At 37.9% G+C, this 18,999-nt stretch overlaps 3 protein-coding genes across 5 annotated transcripts; 2 read left to right on the top strand and 1 right to left on the bottom strand.

Annotated features, from left to right (window-relative positions):
- Nucleotides 1–760: 760 nt before the first annotated feature.
- LOC110766565 (adenine phosphoribosyltransferase) lies at nt 761–1,824 on the bottom strand. The gene is made up of 2 exons (XM_088251321.1): nt 1,221–1,824; nt 761–1,083 (listed from the first exon to the last, which is right to left on the bottom strand). The coding sequence occupies exons 1-2, from the start codon at nt 1,689–1,691 to the stop codon at nt 919–921; spliced, it is 636 nt and encodes a 211-aa protein (XP_088107447.1). The 5' UTR covers nt 1,692–1,824; the 3' UTR covers nt 761–918.
- Nucleotides 1,825–3,287: 1,463 nt separating this feature from the next.
- LOC110766572 (alpha,alpha-trehalose-phosphate synthase [UDP-forming] 1-like) lies at nt 3,288–12,146 on the top strand. Of its 3 annotated transcripts, none has more exons than XM_088252682.1 (18): nt 3,288–3,581; nt 4,553–4,949; nt 5,170–5,267; nt 5,473–5,861; nt 6,390–6,504; nt 6,648–6,749; nt 7,084–7,234; nt 7,877–7,965; nt 8,272–8,320; nt 8,862–8,962; nt 9,400–9,587; nt 9,815–9,932; nt 10,352–10,528; nt 10,608–10,730; nt 10,822–10,909; nt 11,029–11,159; nt 11,260–11,358; nt 11,456–12,146. In XM_088252682.1, exons 2-18 carry the CDS (start codon nt 4,574–4,576, stop codon nt 11,840–11,842), a joined length of 2,781 nt encoding a protein of 926 aa, XP_088108808.1. In that variant the 5' UTR covers nt 3,288–3,581; nt 4,553–4,573; the 3' UTR covers nt 11,843–12,146. The 3 variants fall into 3 exon arrangements, with proteins under 3 accessions (XP_088108808.1, XP_021825609.1, XP_088108807.1); XM_021969917.2 differs by having other exon boundaries at nt 3,288–3,673; XM_088252681.1 differs by lacking the exon at nt 3,288–3,581 and adding an exon at nt 4,186–4,306.
- A 1,607-nt stretch (nt 12,147–13,753) lies between these two features.
- On the top strand, nt 13,754–18,912 carry LOC110766597 (subtilase family protein). Its single transcript, XM_021969950.2, has 9 exons — nt 13,754–13,939; nt 14,038–14,230; nt 14,336–14,524; nt 14,835–14,946; nt 16,556–17,117; nt 17,229–17,329; nt 17,455–17,812; nt 17,897–18,113; nt 18,242–18,912. Exons 1-9 carry the CDS (start codon nt 13,826–13,828, stop codon nt 18,778–18,780), a joined length of 2,385 nt encoding a protein of 794 aa, XP_021825642.2. The 5' UTR covers nt 13,754–13,825; the 3' UTR covers nt 18,781–18,912.
- The last annotated feature ends 87 nt before the right edge of the window (nt 18,913–18,999 follow it).

Raw genomic sequence — 18,999 nt, 5'->3', positions numbered from 1 at the left:
TCGGTGCCATACCCGTATTTTACTTTTTGGAAATTTGCCGTATCGGCATATTGTATTGTATCGCCGTATCCGTATCCGTATCGGTGCAACATAGAACATTAGTTTTCATCATTTTTTTTTTCTTTGACAGGAATTTTGGATGATTCAATTTTAGTTTCGGTGGATTGTCAGTAGTCTTTTGCTTGATTGCTTACCTTGTTGGGTGCTTACAGAGAGGAATTTGACTGTACAGTGCTTACAGTACTCTGCAGAGTAAGCTTGTCTGATGATAATGAAGTTGGGGGTGAAGCAAAATGTTTAACACTGCCAAACTATCCACAAAATTTTCATTTATACCAAGATTTGAACAAGAAAGAAAGGAAGAAAGAAAATAAATGGATTTCAAATGATTCAATGCATATATTCATTTGAAATGTACTATATCTAGTTATTTCAAACACATTCAATCTTATTTTGTTCTTGTTTTTTTAATAGCAAATTTACCATTTTTGTCAAATTCATCCATCCAAATGTAACCTGAGATTAAGTGGGGTGAGCAAAATGTACCATGTCTAAAAAATGTGTTTTTGTTTTAAATACGGAAACAAAAGTTACAAAGCAAAACCTCTTGATCAAAAATGCCCAAAGATGTCAAATTAGAGGGGCAAACTATGCTCCCAAACATCAGAAGCCTCGGCCATGACCCACATTAGCTACAACATCTGCAGTGAAATTAGCCTCCCTAAAAAATGTGTTAGTGATATGGTATAAAAATGATGAATTTTCCAAATGGAGATAACACTATAATTATTCATTATTTCTAAAATAAAGGAGCTTTTTATTTCAAGTTCATCAAACATACAAGAAGAAAATACAAATAATTTAATGGTCGTTTTCTTTTCTGAGTAGTAAAAGAAATACAAATTAACTACATATATGTCATAAATCTTGGTGCATAGTAGAGGAACCGTATTGTAATCCCAAATCCTTGAGAATTTGGATCAAACCTTTGAAATCATTGGTGCCCAATTCAAGAATATCCCTCAAAAGCTCCCCCTCCTTCACCTCGTTCTGCACTGCCTTGACCAATTCTCTCAACGTTCCCTGTCACCACAATCCCCAAACCCAAAATTAATTCAATCACCCAATTAAATTAATTAAACCAAAAAATAATTCATTATGAAAGACCGAAAAAAAAAAAAAACGAAAAGGTATTTGGTAATAAGTGAAACGGTGCGTACCGAGTGATAGAACACCGTGAGGAGCCTACGGAGCAGCGAATTTGCGACTCTGAGGACACTTTGGTAATTCTGTCCCACCCAAGCGGCTCTCTCCGAGTCCGATTCCGTTCGACCCAACTCACCCAGCCACCTGAGCAACTCGTTCGCGTCCGAAACGGCGCCGTATACCTCCGAATAGGGCAACTCCCTCCATGCGTAGTTCTTCATGTAGTCCCAGGCCGCCGACCACATGAACCCCCACCCGCCCACGAGCCCCCCTTCCAGCTTTGCCGCGACGAGCCTGGCCCGGTCAGCTCCCGAAACGTCGCCACGTGCCTCGCGGAGGTTGGCCACTCGCGTCATGAGCGAGTGGGAGAGGGAGAAGAGGGTTCGGTACTGCCGGAAGGCGAACGACTGTGAGGGCTGCACGGTTGTCAGGAGGAGGACGGTGAGGAAGAGAAGGGTTGGATGCGACGGTGTCGTTTTCGCCATGTTGGGTTTTTGGAGTGTCGGTGTGAGCGACTTGATCTGAATTCCGTTGAGAATGTTTGAGAACGAAGAAAGGCCGGTAGGCCCCACCGGTGGTGGAGTGGACGGCCCAGGTACAATCTGAAGGGCGGGTTGTGGGCTGGTGATGAGCCCAAAGGAAAGTTGCATTATTGGGCTTTGTGGATATATATTTTTTTTATATAAAAAAAAGTAATTTTGATAGTAGATAACAAATTGAAGATAGTATAACTATTTTACATTATTCAAAACAAAAATATTATGTGTGGTGTTAAGGCCGTACTGGCACGTGGTTTCAGGTATATTCAACCATTTATTTTTGTCTTAACTTGTGAATTCTCGTAACGTTAGAGAATGTTGGCATGGTTCACAACACAACCAATAGAATATGCGATATAGATCTGGATGAGGATATCCCCCACCAACTTTTCCGTTCTATGTTTTTGTGGTTGTGTTCTTTTTTTATTTTTTTGGAAATATCGTGTTGATGATTCAAGTCCACAAAGTGAAGGGGATTGACTTGGTTGCCAATGAACCACTTTGGAAGTTGGATTGGATATGTATGTTGTGGTCCATATGGTATAATTTTACGTTATAATAATTTTTTTATAGAAATTGATTGTCAAATGGAAGGGTTTATGGTCAGATTGCCTTAATTTTGATGTTAGATCGCTCCATTATTATAATGGCCCATTATGGCTAGTGATTTTTTGGGCTAAATTATGAATGCAATTACATAATTTCTCAACAACAAAAAAAACATAAAAAGGGCTTGTAACTCAAGTGATTCGGAGTAGTTACTCTTGTATCCGAGTTCATGTGTAAGAATACCCCTATTCCAATATTACTTATATAAATAAATAAATAAATGATCATTAATAATTGTATAGCTTTGAAAGCGATTGAAATTTGGACACTCAAAGACCATAATGACAATAGTCATTTTTTTTATGTAGCTTTCGTCGGTTTTGTAATTTGTATAATAAGAACAAAAGGAATATCTAAACTCATTAGAGGCTAAAAGCTTATGGCTACGGTTTTTTTTTTTGCACCCTAATAAGTACGCACTTATCTGTACTACCGTAATTGAAAAGATTATGATAATGACCTAAGATATTATATATTAGATGTATTGGGGGCCTATTCACACGTGCAACTTGTGAGATTTGCTACCTGCCTTCCGTGAACAGTGAAACCAGACCAGACCAAGTGTTTCAATCAAAGGAAAGATTTTAGAGGTTCTAATATTTTCTTGGCATATTATCGCTTGTATTTAAAAGAAAATTATATTCAATTTACACTCTTATGTTATTATTTTATTTTAAAGAAATTTTAAAAAAAGAAGTGGATGATGACTATTTTAGAGTAGGATAACATCTTCCTTCATATACTTTAAACTATTACCTTACTTTCTGCATTAAATCAAGAGAAGAAATGTACAATAAAAAAATTTTAAAAAATAATATTAATAATAAAATATTGTGCTATATTCACATAGAAACATAGTTCACTGCTAAGTCCTAAGCTGCACATATATATAACATAGTTCATCTGCACTGCACTGCATGGCCAAACCAAAGACAAAACAAAAACAAAAACAAAAACAAAAACAAAAACACAATCTATGTCTCTGCTCTGCCTCTTTTCCTTTTCGTTTCGGTGACTAGAGCTATATATGGATAATCTTCATCTAAAATCATATTCATCACAATCTGAATGATTTTTGAGATTTTTCTGCATCTTTTGGTGTGACCACAGCCACCCCCCAAAATATCGGTTGGCCAACTTGCTCCCACGTTTATATCCACTTGGCCTCTCTCCTCTGCCTTTTTTCAAAAACGCTTCTCAACAACAAAAACAACCAAAAAAAGCAGGGTAAGGGTCACTCTTAACATTTTCGTCTTGAATGCGAGAGAGACTCACACTATCTGAATCCAACTGAGATCTGCATTCTGCATAACTCTCCGGTCAGACTCCTTTATTGGGTTTCTTCCATTTTCTATTTTATTTCATAAAGTTTTTGTCTTTCCTGGAATTGTTGCATTGTTTTTTTTTCCCAGGATTCTTGGCTTGTGTTTTTTTTATTATATGCACCATTGTGTAATTTTGACGGAATTTTATTTTTGTCGTGACATGCGCCCTTAATTTGATCATGCGATTTTTTTATTTCTTTCTTTTTTAAGTGATATTTTATTGTGGGCGTTTTTGTTTTTGTTTGTTACTTGAGTTTATTTACTGTGCGGAAGTATAACAATCATATTCGTGTTATCACTTTAGCTGGGATCAAGAGTCTTTTATCTCTGCAATTTCTTGGACTCTGGATAATGTGTATAGTTTAACTTATTCTATTTCCTTTTACCATTTTGATTTCACTGTCCACTGATATTCACTGAAGTGTCAATTCCTTTACAGTATCTGAATTACTGCAGTATCCTCCTCCTGCTAAATTGTTATTACTTGGTTCATAATTGTTGTCCACAAAACTATATTGAAGATTATTTTAAGCTAGGAAGACAATCGAACAAAGCTATGGCAAGCACTTTCATCCATTGCAGTATTTGAAATGAGTGGTTGAATATAGAAAATGTGCTTAGAAATAGGTAATACAGAAGAAAGATGATTGCTTGTGCTTGCATATATGCACGCTGTTTGTGAGACTTACACACTTAACATATATGTTGTATCAATTTGAATGCTTTCAGTTTTAGTTGTATCTGTGTTGAAGTGATTTGAGTATGAATAAATGATCAGCTAGAAACGTTTGCTGTATGAGAGCTGATATACAACATGAATGAGTAGATGAATATTGTAGGAATCACCTATAACAATTTGCAAATTGCTTGCAGCCTTCCCTGCAGGACAAGCATATGCCAGGAAACAATTATAACTGCAATCCTTCCACACCCAGAAGTAGATTGGAAAGGCTTCTCAGGGAAAGAGAGCTAAGGAGATCAAACCGCGTTTTGCATCCAACTGAAGATGGAAACAGACAGGCAGAACTCTTAGGGAATGATAATTTTTTGACTGAGGGTGAAAATTTTGGTCTATCTAGTGAGGAAGATTTTCCGGAAGGGGTTGCTGCGGCAAAAGCTTTTGCCGATGGATGTGAATGGAAAGAGGGACGGACTCCTAAGCAACGTTTATTGGTGGTGGCTAACAGGTTACCTGTCTCTGCAGTTAGGAAGGGTGAGGACTCATGGCAGCTTGAGATGAGTGTAGGTGGGCTAGTCAGTGCACTTTTAGGTAAATGACAATAATCATCTGGTCTTATCCTTCTTGTTTTCAGTGCATGCTGTCCTTTTTATTTTATTTGCGTTCTTTTTAGTACCTCAAAGAGCTTACTTTAGGTTTACAGATAATAGTGTTTGCACCATTTGTCTTTCCTTCATTTGTTTAATGCATGTGTTAAATTCCATAATGGCATAAATCAAAGGTTATATTAAGCTTTGTTGTTTTCTTGAAGGCGTGAAGGAGTTTGATGCAAGATGGATTGGTTGGGCTGGTGTAAATGTACCTGATAGTGTTGGACAAAAAGCACTGACTAAAGCTTTAGCTGAAAAGGTTCAAAACTCTTGATCTCCTCTTGAAATTTTCATAGAATTCAAGCTAATAAGCTGGCCATCTATAATGTCACCTCTGTCTCCTTCCCACGTACCTCAAAACACGGACACACTGGCATGTGAAGTGCACACACACACACACACACACACATACAAGTTGTTTGATTATGCATCAAGGAAGAAAAACTTTAATTTATTTATTGCAGAGGTGCATCCCAGTGTTTCTTGACGAAGAAATTGTTCATCAATATTACAATGGTTATTGTAACAACATCTTGTGGCCACTTTTCCATTATCTTGGACTTCCACAAGAAGACCGCCTTGCAACCACCCGGAGTTTCCAATCTCAGTTTGATGCATATAAGAAGGCAAACCAAATGTTTGCTGATGTTGTGCACAAACACTACCTGGATGGAGATGTTGTTTGGTGCCATGATTACCACCTCATGTTTCTTCCTAAATGCCTGAAAGAACATAACAACAAAATGAAAGTTGGTTGGTTTCTCCACACACCTTTTCCTTCCTCAGAAATACATAGGACACTGCCATCTCGATCAGAATTGTTGCGATCTGTTCTTGCTGCTGATTTGGTTGGGTAAGACATGTATTTTCAACAAAAGTATTTCAAAATGCTTGTCACATTTTATTATTACTTCTTCTGCATAATATCTCATACAATTAATTAGTTACTTATGCGATACTTGAGGTTTTATACCTATAGTTCGTCAGATTTCCTCCAGTTTTGAAATTGGAAATAATAGAATTGTTGCAATGGTGACATCCAAGGCCTCGTGTCAAGTTTCTCAAGGAGCTTGATCCAAGCTGTAACTTACGATTACATTGCACATACCCTTCCTAAGATCTCACAGTTAATTGAAGTGTTTTCCTATTGTCAGGCACCCCAATTTTATCTACTTTAATTCTGAAAATTCAATAGCCCTTAATTTGCATAGTGAATAAATTTTAAGCAGCCTATTTTTTGCCTGCTTATGAACAGATTACACTGTCATTACACAATAAAATTCTGTCAGTATTCTGTTGTGAAATGTGTTCTGTATGGTATCATATTATGTTATGTCTGAAGACCACGCCAGTTTTGATGGGTGGATTTTTCAACTTCCAGTTTCCATACCTATGATTATGCAAGGCATTTCGTTAGTGCTTGCACTCGTATTCTTGGTTTAGAGGGTACACCTGAAGGAGTAGAGGATCAAGGAAAGCTGACTCGTGTGGCTGCGGTATGTATAAGCTTTCACTTTTTCATTTTCCAGATGGTTATCTGTTAACCTGGTTAATCAGATGTTTTATCAGCATATAAAATTTTATCAATATGAACTCTCCGTCACTTAGTCATCCTCATGATACCCCCTTGAAACTATAGTTTCCAATTGGGATAGACTCAGATCGCTTCATTCGAGCTCTAGAACTCCCTCAAGTCCAGGAGCACATGAAAGAACTGAAAGAAAGATTTGCTGGCAGAAAGGTAAGAACTACTACATTTTCCCTTAAAATTTAAAATCACCATTTCATTATTTTGCTGATTTTAATTGAACTGCATCCTATGCCATTATATCTTAACTTCTACATTAAACTTATTATGTAAGGCATACTCATGAAACACAGCCATTGTTCACCCTAGTTCTTGTGCCTGCTGCTTAATGAGTGTGTCCTCTGTTCATGGTTCTACACATGACCAAATGAGTTTGTTCTGTGCCAATGGTTTCAATTCTGAGTCCATGGCCTTCCTTTACGAGCTTGCATTGCCCATGTTCATTTCATTTTCAAATACTTAAATTGTTCCAGTCAACTACTGACAGGTAATGTTGGGCGTTGATCGTCTTGATATGATTAAGGGGATTCCTCAAAAGATTTTGGCGTTTGAAAAATTTCTAGAGGAAAATTTGAACTGGCGTGATAAAGTAGTCTTGCTGCAAATTGCTGTACCGACAAGAACAGACGTTCCTGAGTGTAGGTTCCTTCTCAATATATTTGAAGCCTTAAGTTGGTATTTATTCATTTATGGTGTTCCATATTTATTCTATTCTATTGTACTACTTGCTTCATAGGGAAGTTGGACAGTTAATGGATCATATTACCATGTAATATTGATCTTTATTATTATAATTTCTAGATTAGTGCAGAAGTACTGAATTTCTAATTACTGTCTGTAATATAAATAGTATTCAGATTAATCTGTTACTGTGGTACATCCTTCTGCAACTTAGAGCATGAGTTTTACGATGCATGTGTATTAACATTTTTTTCATTGTTTTCTAGGTTTTTTGGCCCACTTGGCCTGCTGTATATGTATTATCTTAAAAGTCTTTAGTTATTACAGGAGTATGTAGGACAGTCAGACAAAAATGTGTACATTAAGAATTCAGAGTATATCTTTCAATAAGCTTTCTACAACTTAAATGCACTAACTTGTGTGAATATCAAGTGCATGGAACTTATATATAAATTGTTGCATTTGTACTCATCAATGTTTGGTTTGATCTCCCTTTTTCCCTAATTTGTCCTTCCGTTGATAGCCCTACGATGAAAATTCAAATTCAATATCACCTTGAAGAATCTGATATGCGTTTATGCTATGTGGTTTTGTCACAGATCAAAAGCTCACAAGCCAGGTTCATGAGATTGTTGGACGCATTAATGGGAGGTTTGGAACTCTTACTGCTGTTCCAATACATCATCTGGTTTGTATTTATCTTGTTTACTTCCAATTTTATATCTGTAAAGTATCTTTCACAATAGTAGATATAGAATGGAACAAGAGATTTCGTTGATTGGCTGTGTGGGATTAAATTATGAATTGTCTAAGTTGTCTTGTCAGTTCCAGAAATTTATGAAGCTGTGTGGGAGATGTGAAGCTAAAATTAGACTACCATCATGTTAATGATTGAGACTTTGGCTCATTTTCTCATAAATTTCCTCTTTCAACTTGTGTTCTTAACTCATATCGTATGTGAAGACTTCTGAAGCATCTTCTTCTTTATTTACAGGATCGATCTCTTGACTTTCACGCATTATGTGCACTATACGCTGTTACTGGTACTCATTTTTGTGCCGTAACACTCACTGCATTAATCATTGTTGTCTTTAATGATTAATAAATTTTCTGAAGTGTTGCCTCTTTTGACAAACCACTGGATAATCTTTGTTTATCCCAATATGAGGTGGCCGAGGCATTTAAAGTGTTAAATGAAATAATACTTCTTCAATTTCTAGCCAACAAAAATAAAAATGCACTATATGCTGATAGTTGAAGTGTAGCAGTTCCTCCAAAATGTATGCACTGCATGCATGTTCTTCTGGATCCGACTTTGAAATGGAGAGGGTTGATTACAGGGCGCACTATCTATCTAAATGTGGGTGGCCCATGTAGGACCAGGTCATGGATGGTGTGTATTAACAACTGGACGTCTCCATTTCTGTAGAAGGGCAAACACCTTTCCCTGCCCTCTCTACTTAGGAAAAAAATGATTTTATGTTTTGCTTTATCCAAACTTTAGGTTGTCATGCTTTAACATGGTTTATGTACTTCGACTTTGCATGGGTAATATTCCTTTATTTCTTTGACTACTATTTTCAGATGTAGCCCTTGTTACATCTTTAAGGGATGGAATGAATCTTGTGAGCTATGAGTTTGTTGCTTGCCAAGCTTCCAAGAAAGGAGTTCTCATTCTAAGTGAGGTAACTTAAAATCCCATGATTCAGTTTTGATTATATTGTTCCAAATGAAACCCCCCCAAAAAAAAAAAACACTTGAGAGAGAGAGAGAGAGAGAGAGAGAGAGAGAGATCCATATGGCTTCTTCCAGTAAAAGCTAGACCGTTTCAAGGTTTCCAGAAACTAGGCAAATGTGACCTTAAATGTCGGTAAGCAATATGATGGTGGATAAAAGGATTAAATCCTGTTTCAGGGGTTTGTAGAAATATTACCTTACTTGACGTTTGCTGTTTGGAAGCAGGAGGAAGAACTTTAGCGGTGTCTTAGCTTCTCTTTTAACCCATCACAATAAAATCTTCTAATTGTATGGATACAAGATTTATCAAGTTGTAGTCACCAACCATTACAGTCATAGTTGTTTAAGTTGCAATTTCTGTTCTGATTGTTCTGTTCATTTCTAGTTTGCAGGTGCAGCACAGTCACTTGGTGCAGGGGCTATATTAGTGAACCCGTGGAATGTCACAGAAGTAGCTGCTTCCATAGGTTATGCTTTAAATATGCCAGCTGATGAAAGAGAAAAGCGTCACCATCATAACTTCATGCATGTAACAACTCACACGTCTCAGGAGTGGGCTGCAACCTTTGTAAGGTGTTGATCGAATCATGGTGCTGTAATATATATATATATATTGTTATACTATGCTCGTGTATTTTCCTTTTGAAGCTAATTGTGAAAACACTAGATAAGAAAAGTGATTAAAGGGCAATAGATGTTTAATTCAAAAATAGTATTCTGCTATTACATAGCTTTTCCACTCTATTTCTTTCCCCGTTTCTTCAAGTTCATGCTTAATGGTGAATTTTTCATTTATGTAGCGAACTCAATGACACAATTGTTGAAGCTCAACTAAGGACGAGACAAGTTCCTCCTTTACTTCCAATCCAAGTAGCAGTTGATCGTTATTTGCAATCCAGCAATCGATTACTTATACTGGTATGCTCTCAATGCTTTTTTTCTTCTTTTTCATTACTGGAAGTTGAATTTGTTATTTAGAACGTGGAAATTAAGTAGGACATGTCATGACATAAATGTATATTCAAGACTCTTTTGTGGGCAACTCTTTCTTGGAGCATACTTGATTTTTACTTGCACAAGTACAAGTAGTTGAAACAATGTCAGAATAACATTATTTTCAATGGGTTAAAAAATCTGTCAATTTTACTAACTCAAAATTACCCTACAAGCTTGTGCTTGCCCCCCTTTTGCTTATATGTGAAAACAAGCAAGTTTTCACAAATCTACTCCAATTTAAAATGGTTGTAGCAATTAATGATTTGGATTGCAGAAGGGGTTTCTAGGCCCGAATTTAGATTATCTTCTTCATCTTCATCGTCACTGTGCTTCCATTGCAGGGATTCAATGCCACTTTGACTGAACCAAAGGACACCCTCGGGAGAAGGGGTGGTCAAATTAGAGAAATGGAACTTAAATTGCATCCAGATCTCAAGGAACCCTTGAAAAAGCTTTGTGATGACTCAAAGACAACAATTGTTGTCCTCAGCGGAAGTGACAGAAGCGTCTTGGATGATGTACCGTTACCTTCTTCAGCAATTCTTTGTTTCCGGCCCCTTGCTTGTTATACTTTTGGACTAACAACTTGCTATGCAGAACTTCGGTGACTACAACATGTGGCTGGCAGCAGAAAACGGGATGTTCCTACGTCTTACAATGGGAGAATGGATGACAACAATGCCAGAAAATTTAAATATGGATTGGGTCGACAGCGTAAAGGTTCATATAGCAATTATATAACAGTCTTCATTGCCTTCGGAATGAATTTCATTTGTAAATTGAAATTTCTGACATTTGTTCTGGATTTCAGCATGTTTTTGAGTATTTTACTGAGAGAACGCCGCGGTCTCATTTTGAGCTTCGTGAAACTTCACTTGTATGGAACTACAAGTATGCAGGTAGCAGAGTCGTTGTCTTTCTTCTTATTATAGTTTTTTGATTTTGGTTAAATCTGTGATACTGCTACATTTTTGTTTCCTCCATTATAAACTTATTGCCACTATTTCTATAATATTAGACATTGAGTTTGGAAGGCTCCAAGCAAGAGATCTGCTGCAGCATCTGTGGACAGGCCCAATCTCAAATGCATCTGTTGATGTCGTCCAAGGTGGTCGATCCGTGGAGGTCCGAGCAGTTGGTGTTACAAAGGTACATGCATTTTAATTAGATGGGAGTCCTATTTCCATATTTTAGATCAACCTGATGGTCCTGTTTGTTGACCCTATGTGTTGCTTCCATGTATTTTCAGGGTGCAGCGATTGATCGTATTTTAGGAGAAATAGTCCATAACAAAGGCATGAAAGCACCAATTGATTATGTCCTGTGTATTGGGCACTTCCTACCAAAGGTCCGTTTCTTCTTGACTTTTTGACCTAATCATCATTTTTGCCATAGAATTTTTAATAGTTGAAGAGTTTGTCACGCACTTGGATTTGTTGCTTTAGGACGAAGATGTCTACACATTTTTTGAACCAGAGCTTCCTTCTGAGGCACCACCAACTGTTCCTAGACCTATGGCAGCCAATCCTGCCATGACATCTGTGCCAAGGATTTCCACAACTAAAAGTGGTTCCAGAGCAGCTCGCCTTAAGAAACAACGGTCCTTGTCAACTTTGGAAAAGAGAGCTACAGTTCATGGAATTGGGAATGCTTGGAGGCCAACACTAATGCGTGATAAAATGTCTCTGCATGAAGGTTCTTCAGTGCTTGACCTCAAAGGTGACAATTACTTCTCTTGTGCTGTTGGACGAAAGAGATCGAGTGCACGATATCTCCTTGGATCATCGGATGACATTGTCACTCTCTTGAAAGAGCTGGCTGAGGGTTCATAACGGAGTTCATCATATGACAGCCTAATGCCAATGCTGCTCAAGCCAAAAGGTGCAGAACCAAGCATTGAGATCCAGATAGCATGGTTTTGCTGTGACATTAGTTGCAAGATTTTTTTCACAAATACACACCAATTTCTTCCCCTACAATTTCCAACTCGACTAGCTAGACGGGTTTTGAGATCCACAAAACATTGCTTCTGTAGCTAGAAGAAAACAAGATATTGCACATATAAATATTCAGATTATTCATTAAATTTGAACAAAGCTGAAAGGAAGAAAAAATAAATCGATATGGTTCCTGTCACATTAATCCAAAATTTTCAACTATGCTTGTTGTTTGATTAGCTTTCATACTTTAGCAGGCTGGCATAGCCTATAGATCAGGCTCTGTTTTTCTTATCTTATTTTCTCTGACTTTTGAAGCCAAGTCTTTTTTTCCCCAAATATTAAGTCCCAACTGTAATTTGGTAGCTTCCCCATATACCATGAACCCCTATAGCTTATGGGTCATTAGCTATAAACATAGAGAAGGGCTCAAGTTTCAACCAAGTAGCAAAGCAAAGCAGTGACCACAATCCCATAGTGGAGCAGCCCACCATTTGACATTCTTGAAATGGACGTACCATGTCTTTCTAATGCATGCATATAATATAGGTCATCCATACGAGCAGATTTCAAAGAGGAGTGAAATCTTAGAAGCCATTCAGCATGAACACCTTTGTAGGATCCACCCGATATTGTATTTTAATGATATGAACCGTCTATATATATAAAGTTGGAAAGTTCTATAATATTCAAACCTTGGAAAAAAGTTATAACAAGGTGAGTGGTGGCAAGAAGAAACGTGAGATGCAAGGGATCACCAATTCTCAGATATGAGAGCATGGGAGAATTATTAGTTTGTAATTGACAATGCTGCTAGCCTGCTAGTTGCAACTTGTAAGCATGGGCCAATTGGTACAATGATCCAGGCAAATCCATCGGCTGTGACCTTGTTGCGTGTGCATGCATGCCTTGAAATTTTGGGTTCCTTTTGAGCCCACAAATATATATTTTTTAATTTAGACTTCTAACAAAATCCAAATCCAAATTCAAATCCCAACCCCCACTCTCACCCAAGTGGAGCTCCCCCTCTAAGGCCTAAGCACCCTCTACACAAATATATTTTACTTTAAAATTTGCTTGTATCATTTTTGTGACTGAAAACTTATTCGGACCCACGAAGACAATTCTTTTTCCTATCGATTATGATTGCTAGAATTTGAACAGATTAAGCTCAATGATGACATAGTGAACAGTTAATATGTCCATGATGCAAAGAGAATAAGTTCTTTAATTGAAAAGGTTTTACCCTTTTGTCTTTGTCTTTGTCTTCATCTAATGTTTCGAATATTATTCTTTGTAGGAACATTTAATCCGAGCTTGGATTAAGAGAAATAAGTTTGAAACATAATTTTTTTTGTTGCAGAGAACCAAATGCGAATCACATACTTTTGTGCCACACATATGACACTTACAACCAGACCTTAAAAAAAGGTGCACAACCCAACGAATTTTCACGGAGAAACCTGCAAACCTATCCAATCATATTGGTGTATGAATTTATAGGACCTCCATCTTGCTCGAAGTCATTGAAATCGATATAATTGGATTGGATTGGATTAGTTTGTAATTTTGGATGGATAGATTCATTTTAAACACTTATAAGATGTAATTAGCAGTTTTGATAAGAGTCAAACTTCTTTTGTTTTTTGTTTATTCTTGATAACCGAAAAAAAAATACTAATAATAGTCAACTAATCCTGTAAAGAAGAGTCCAGTATAAAGTAAACACTCCAGATGAGTGCCAGTAGGAAACATACATCTATAATATAATTGTATATGTATACAAAATTTCATATAGGTCCCTACTCTAAAAATGAGGGGCCTTTTGATATAGAGATAAGAATTTGGTTTTAGATTCTTTAACTTATATAAGCACTTATGATCAGTCCAGGATTGCATGCACTACAATCTTCAACAGTACCAATGAAGATATTTTTCATCTTCTCTCTCCTTCTCCTTCCTCTCTTAGCCTCATGTGCAGAACAAAAACAGGTCATTCTTCTTTTGGCTATGGAAATCTGTTTTTGCTCCATTTTATATTCATCTTTTTGCTTTGCAATTCTTATAGTGGTGGAGTTTGGTTATGACAGGTCTACATAGTGTACTTTGGTGAGCACAGTGGAGAAAAAGCTCTGCATGAAATTGAGGACACACATCACTCATATTTGCTCTCTGTGAAAGAAACAGAGGAAGAAGCCAGAGCTTCTCTGCTTTACAGCTACAAGCACAGCATCAATGGCTTTGCAGCAGTGCTCACTCAAGATGAAGCTTCCCAGTTATCTGGTAAACCAAAACAATCAAACTCACGTTCAGGATTTGCTTAATTAAAAAGAAAAACCCTTCTTCCCTCTCTGTTTCTAATACTGCAGAAATTAATGTTATGTGCAGAGTTGGAAGAAGTTGTATCTGTGTGGCCTAGCCACCCAAAAAAGTACTCTATGCACACCACAAGGTCATGGGAGTTTGTAGGCATAATAGAAGAGGAAGAGAGGCATTGGACAAGCAACAAGATGGGAGGAGACTTCTTATCCAAAGCCAGATTTGGCAAGGACATCATAGTTGGGGTTCTTGACAGTGGTAAAGAAACTATTAAAAAAACATCAATATAATCAAACAATTTCATATGTGACTTCTGTTCTGTTGTCCAGTGACTATTTTCACATGTGAGTTCCTTTGTGTTTGTGTGTCTGGGAAGCAGACAAACTTGTGTGATATAACATTGTTTTGCTATCCCGACATGCCGGATGAAACAGTTATTGCACGTGGCACACTGTGATTGGTCGCAAATAGCAAAACAGTGTTATCTCCATTCTACACAAGTGTTTCCCAAAGAAAAGAGGGTACGATTGGGTGCATGTGATGATGATGTGATTGATATTGTGATCAGGTGTCTGGCCAGAATCGAAGAGCTTTAGTGATGAAGGAATGGGACCCATTCCAAAATCATGGAAGGGAATCTGCCAATCTGGACCTGGTTTCAATTCATCTCACTGTAACAGGTGAGTTTGTTAAATTTAATTGTTAATTTCCTTCCTTCCATCTACTTTCTTTGATATGTAGCCATTTTTCTGGACAGCTAATTGTGCTGGTCTCAGCCATTTAGGCAATTAGAGTTTACATTTGAAGTGATTTTAATTCCATAACATATGGCTGACTTTGCGCTTTGAAACACATATTTAACTTCTATGTTTTTTCTCTCTCTTGAGGAAATACTTCTCCAGCGGCCACTTAATTTTCTGACTTGGTGATTCTAGTGCGGAAAGATTTTTACCCTAGAAGCCTAGCTCGACCTAGACCTAGACCCCACCACACTAGAGAACATGAGATGGGTCAAGAAGGAACCAATAGTATTGCATGCCTTCCAAGTTCCAATCTTTTGACTTGGAAAATTTACAATAGAAAAATGCTAAAAAAAATAACTCAAATCTTTTGACTTTGAGTTTTTTAGCTCCTGGATATTTTGACAGAAATGGGTTCTGCAGAAGTGTAAGTTTTGGGAATGTAAATGAAATGAGAAACCTTTGCTGATACCAAGGAATTAGAGTTTTAATCACTGATTAGATTAAAAAATATATCCTTCTTTATATAACAAATAATAAAATTGGTTCATGTACAAACAAATCAAGATAGCAGTAGATTTTTGGTTGGCCTGGCTGGCATGCATGTTCATCTTGTACCTTTCCTTCCATTGCATGAAAGAAAGCATTTTCCAGTGACTTGCATAATTGATAGATACCTGTCTGGGATAATTGAAAATGAAAATTTTAAAGTATTTCTGGGATAAATATTTCTGGCCACTTGACTTGCATAATTGATAAATACTTGTCTGGGATTATTGAACACTGAAAATTCAAAAGTATTTCTGGGCCTGCATCCATGATTCCTTGCTTGTTTCTTTCAATCAAACAAACAACTGATTTAATTCTACTTTGGATGCTTTTGTTTCACATCTTGTGAACTTTTGTCTGGTACCCTGTGACCCTGGACTTCCAGGCATTTGCTTAGCCTATAGAGGGGATCGGAAAGTGACCCTAAAACCAATATGGACCCCATGCCAGTTTCCAATTATTTATGCACAGTTCTCAAACTATTTTTCTTCTCAGAGAAAGAAACCACTTCAATTGGGCAGTTCAGTGGTGTTTGCTCACTTGTGTTATCTAAATCATGATTTTAGTGGCTGTAGTTTTCATAAGTTTCACTCTCATATTTATATTTTCAATTGCATCATATTTAGTTCATGTAGTTTCCAAATTGTTTTAATTCGAGAAGAGCCCTCAACTATCGGTAATTTCGTGTAGAGATCTCCTTGAATTGAAACAATTTACAAACTATAGACTATAGTGACCAAATTAAACTCAAAGGAACGACATATTTGGCCTAACCAGCTTTTCCATTTTTTTTGACCTATCGTTAGTTTGTAGCCAATAATGTGTACAGTTGTTACTTGTAGCAAAGCCCCATTGGTATAATTATTTCTAACAATTTTAACTGAGTGTGGAACTTGGAATTTCATTGCAGCTAGTGAAACTAACTAAGAAATAATCAAACATTGTGCTTAAAATCACAAGAATATGACACATAGTTCACCCTTGATGACTTGTCTTGCAGGAAGCTCGTAGGAGCTCGCTACTACCTCAAAGGATTCGAGCACTACTACGGCCCTCTAAATGCCTCAGAGGACTACCGATCACCACGTGACATGGATGGCCATGGCACACACACAAGCTCCACCGTGGCAGGACGGCTCGTTCCCAACGCCTCGGCCCTAGGGGGTTTTGCCCGTGGCACTGCCTCTGGCGGTGCCCCATTGGCACACCTTGCCATATACAAAGTGTGCTGGGCAATACCAGGCCAGTCCAAGGTTGATGGAAACACATGCTTTGAAGAAGACATGTTTGCAGCCATTGACGATGCCATAGGTGATGGTGTTGATGTACTGAGCATATCAATTGGCACAAGTCAACCTGTCAATTACACAAGTGATGGCATTTCTATTGGAGCATTGCATGCTACTAAGAAGAACATTGTGGTGGCATGTAGTGCTGGGAACTCTGGCCCTGCCCCAGCTACATTGTCAAATCCAGCTCCATGGGTCATCACAGTTGGTGCTAGTAGCCTCGACCGGGCATTTGTCTCACCTGTTGTGCTTGGAAATGGGATCAGACTTGAGGTAATTAAAGGAGCACATATTTTTTAAAGCATAATTTGGTTTAGTTTTGCTCCTAAAATTTTAAGCAAAACAAAAATGGTAGTTCTGAAAATGTTTTGAATCAACATTCAGGGAGAAACAGTGACCCCAAGCAAGCTAGAAGAGAATAACATGTACCCTTTAGTGTATGCTGCAGATGTTATCAACACTGGTGTGCCCAAAGATATGGCAGGGTAAAGTTTACTCTATGATTTATAATTTAATTAATTAATTTATGTGTTTCTTGAGAGATGATTAGTAGTCACTTAATTGTTTTGATTAGTTAATTAATGACTTGTAAAACCCAATGTGGCTGCAGACAATGCCTTCCAGGCTCTCTCTCACCTGAGAAGGTTAAGGGGAAGATAGTGTTGTGCATGAGAGGTAGTGGGATGAGAGTTGGAAAAGGCATGGAAGTGAAAAGGGCAGGGGGTGTTGGTTTTATCTTAGGCAACAGTGCAGCAAATGGGATTGAAATTGCATGTGATGCTCATGTTCTTCCTGCCACTGCAGTGCTTTATAAAGATGCTAACAGAATTCTTGAATACATCAACTCTACCAAGCATCCAATTGCAACTATTATACCAGCAAGGACAGTCTTGCATACAAAGCCAGCTCCATTCATGGCTTCCTTCACTAGCAGAGGCCCCAATGTCATGGACCCTAACATTCTGAAGGTAAATTTTGTGACCTTTTTTGCAGTGATTATAGCCTTGTTCTAATGGTTTTAAAACTTATACTCTCTTCCTTCGCATGAGCAGCCAGATATCACAGCGCCGGGACTGAATATATTGGCAGCGTGGAGTGAGGCTGATCCACCTACCAAGTTGAATGGTATCGATCTCCGAGTTGCTCAGTATAACATCTACTCTGGAACTTCAATGTCTTGCCCTCATGTAGCTGCTGCAGCAGCACTTCTCAAAGCAATCCACCCTAATTGGAGCAGTGCTGCCATAAGATCTGCTCTCATGACCACAGGTAAAATTAAATACTTTTGGAGGCATGACAGGACACTTGATCAAAGAAACCGGTTTGTGTTTGATCATAATTGTTTGCATCGCATTGTCATGACCCAAGATCTCCAACTTTTATCGTTTGCCTTGCAGCTGAGATAAGAAACAACTTGGATATGCCATTGAATGATGAATCAGGCGATGCTGCTACTCCCTTTGCGTATGGCTCTGGCCACATTCGTCCCACCAAGGCAGCAGACCCTGGCCTTGTGTACGATGCTTCGTACAGAGACTACCTTCTATACATGTGCAGCATAGGAGGAGTCAAGGACGTCGACCCAAAATTCAAGTGTCCAAGATCACCACCCACAGCAACCAACCTGAACTACCCTTCCATTGCAATCTCCAAACTCAAAAGTGCCATCACCATTAAGCGGACAGTCACAAATGTTGGCGCAGGCAAAAGCATTTACTTCTTTACTTCCAAACCGCCTCTGGGAATCTCGGTTAAGGCCTCCCCAAGCATGCTGTTCTTTGATCATGTTGGCCAGAAGAAGGGCTTCACAATAACAGTAAAAGCAAGAAAAGAGATGCTTAGCGAGCATGACGAGGATGAGTATGTCTTTGGGTGGTACACATGGACTGATGGACTCCATACTGTAAGGAGTCCCATTGCAGTGTCTTTAGCTTAACAAATCTTCATGTGGACACTTTCATTTCTTTTAGATTTTGATTCAAGTCATAGGAACACAAAAATAGAGATAGGGGACTCTTGGTGCATTTAGTGCTTGAAGGGGTTGCAGAAGCAAGGGGCTTTTACGGAATATTTTCTCCATGGAGTCTCAATTCTATTTCACCCTTTTTAGGATAAAGAATAATAAGAAAACTCTAAAGGATGAAGAACTCTGATA

This window comes from Prunus avium, chromosome 4 (assembly GCF_965620075.1).
Source record: "Prunus avium chromosome 4, drPruAviu1.hap1.1, whole genome shotgun sequence".
In the NCBI taxonomy this organism is placed as follows: Eukaryota; Viridiplantae; Streptophyta; class Magnoliopsida; order Rosales; family Rosaceae; genus Prunus; species Prunus avium.
Note: the sequence above shows the minus strand (reverse complement) of the source record. Positions and strands in the feature narration are given on the sequence as shown.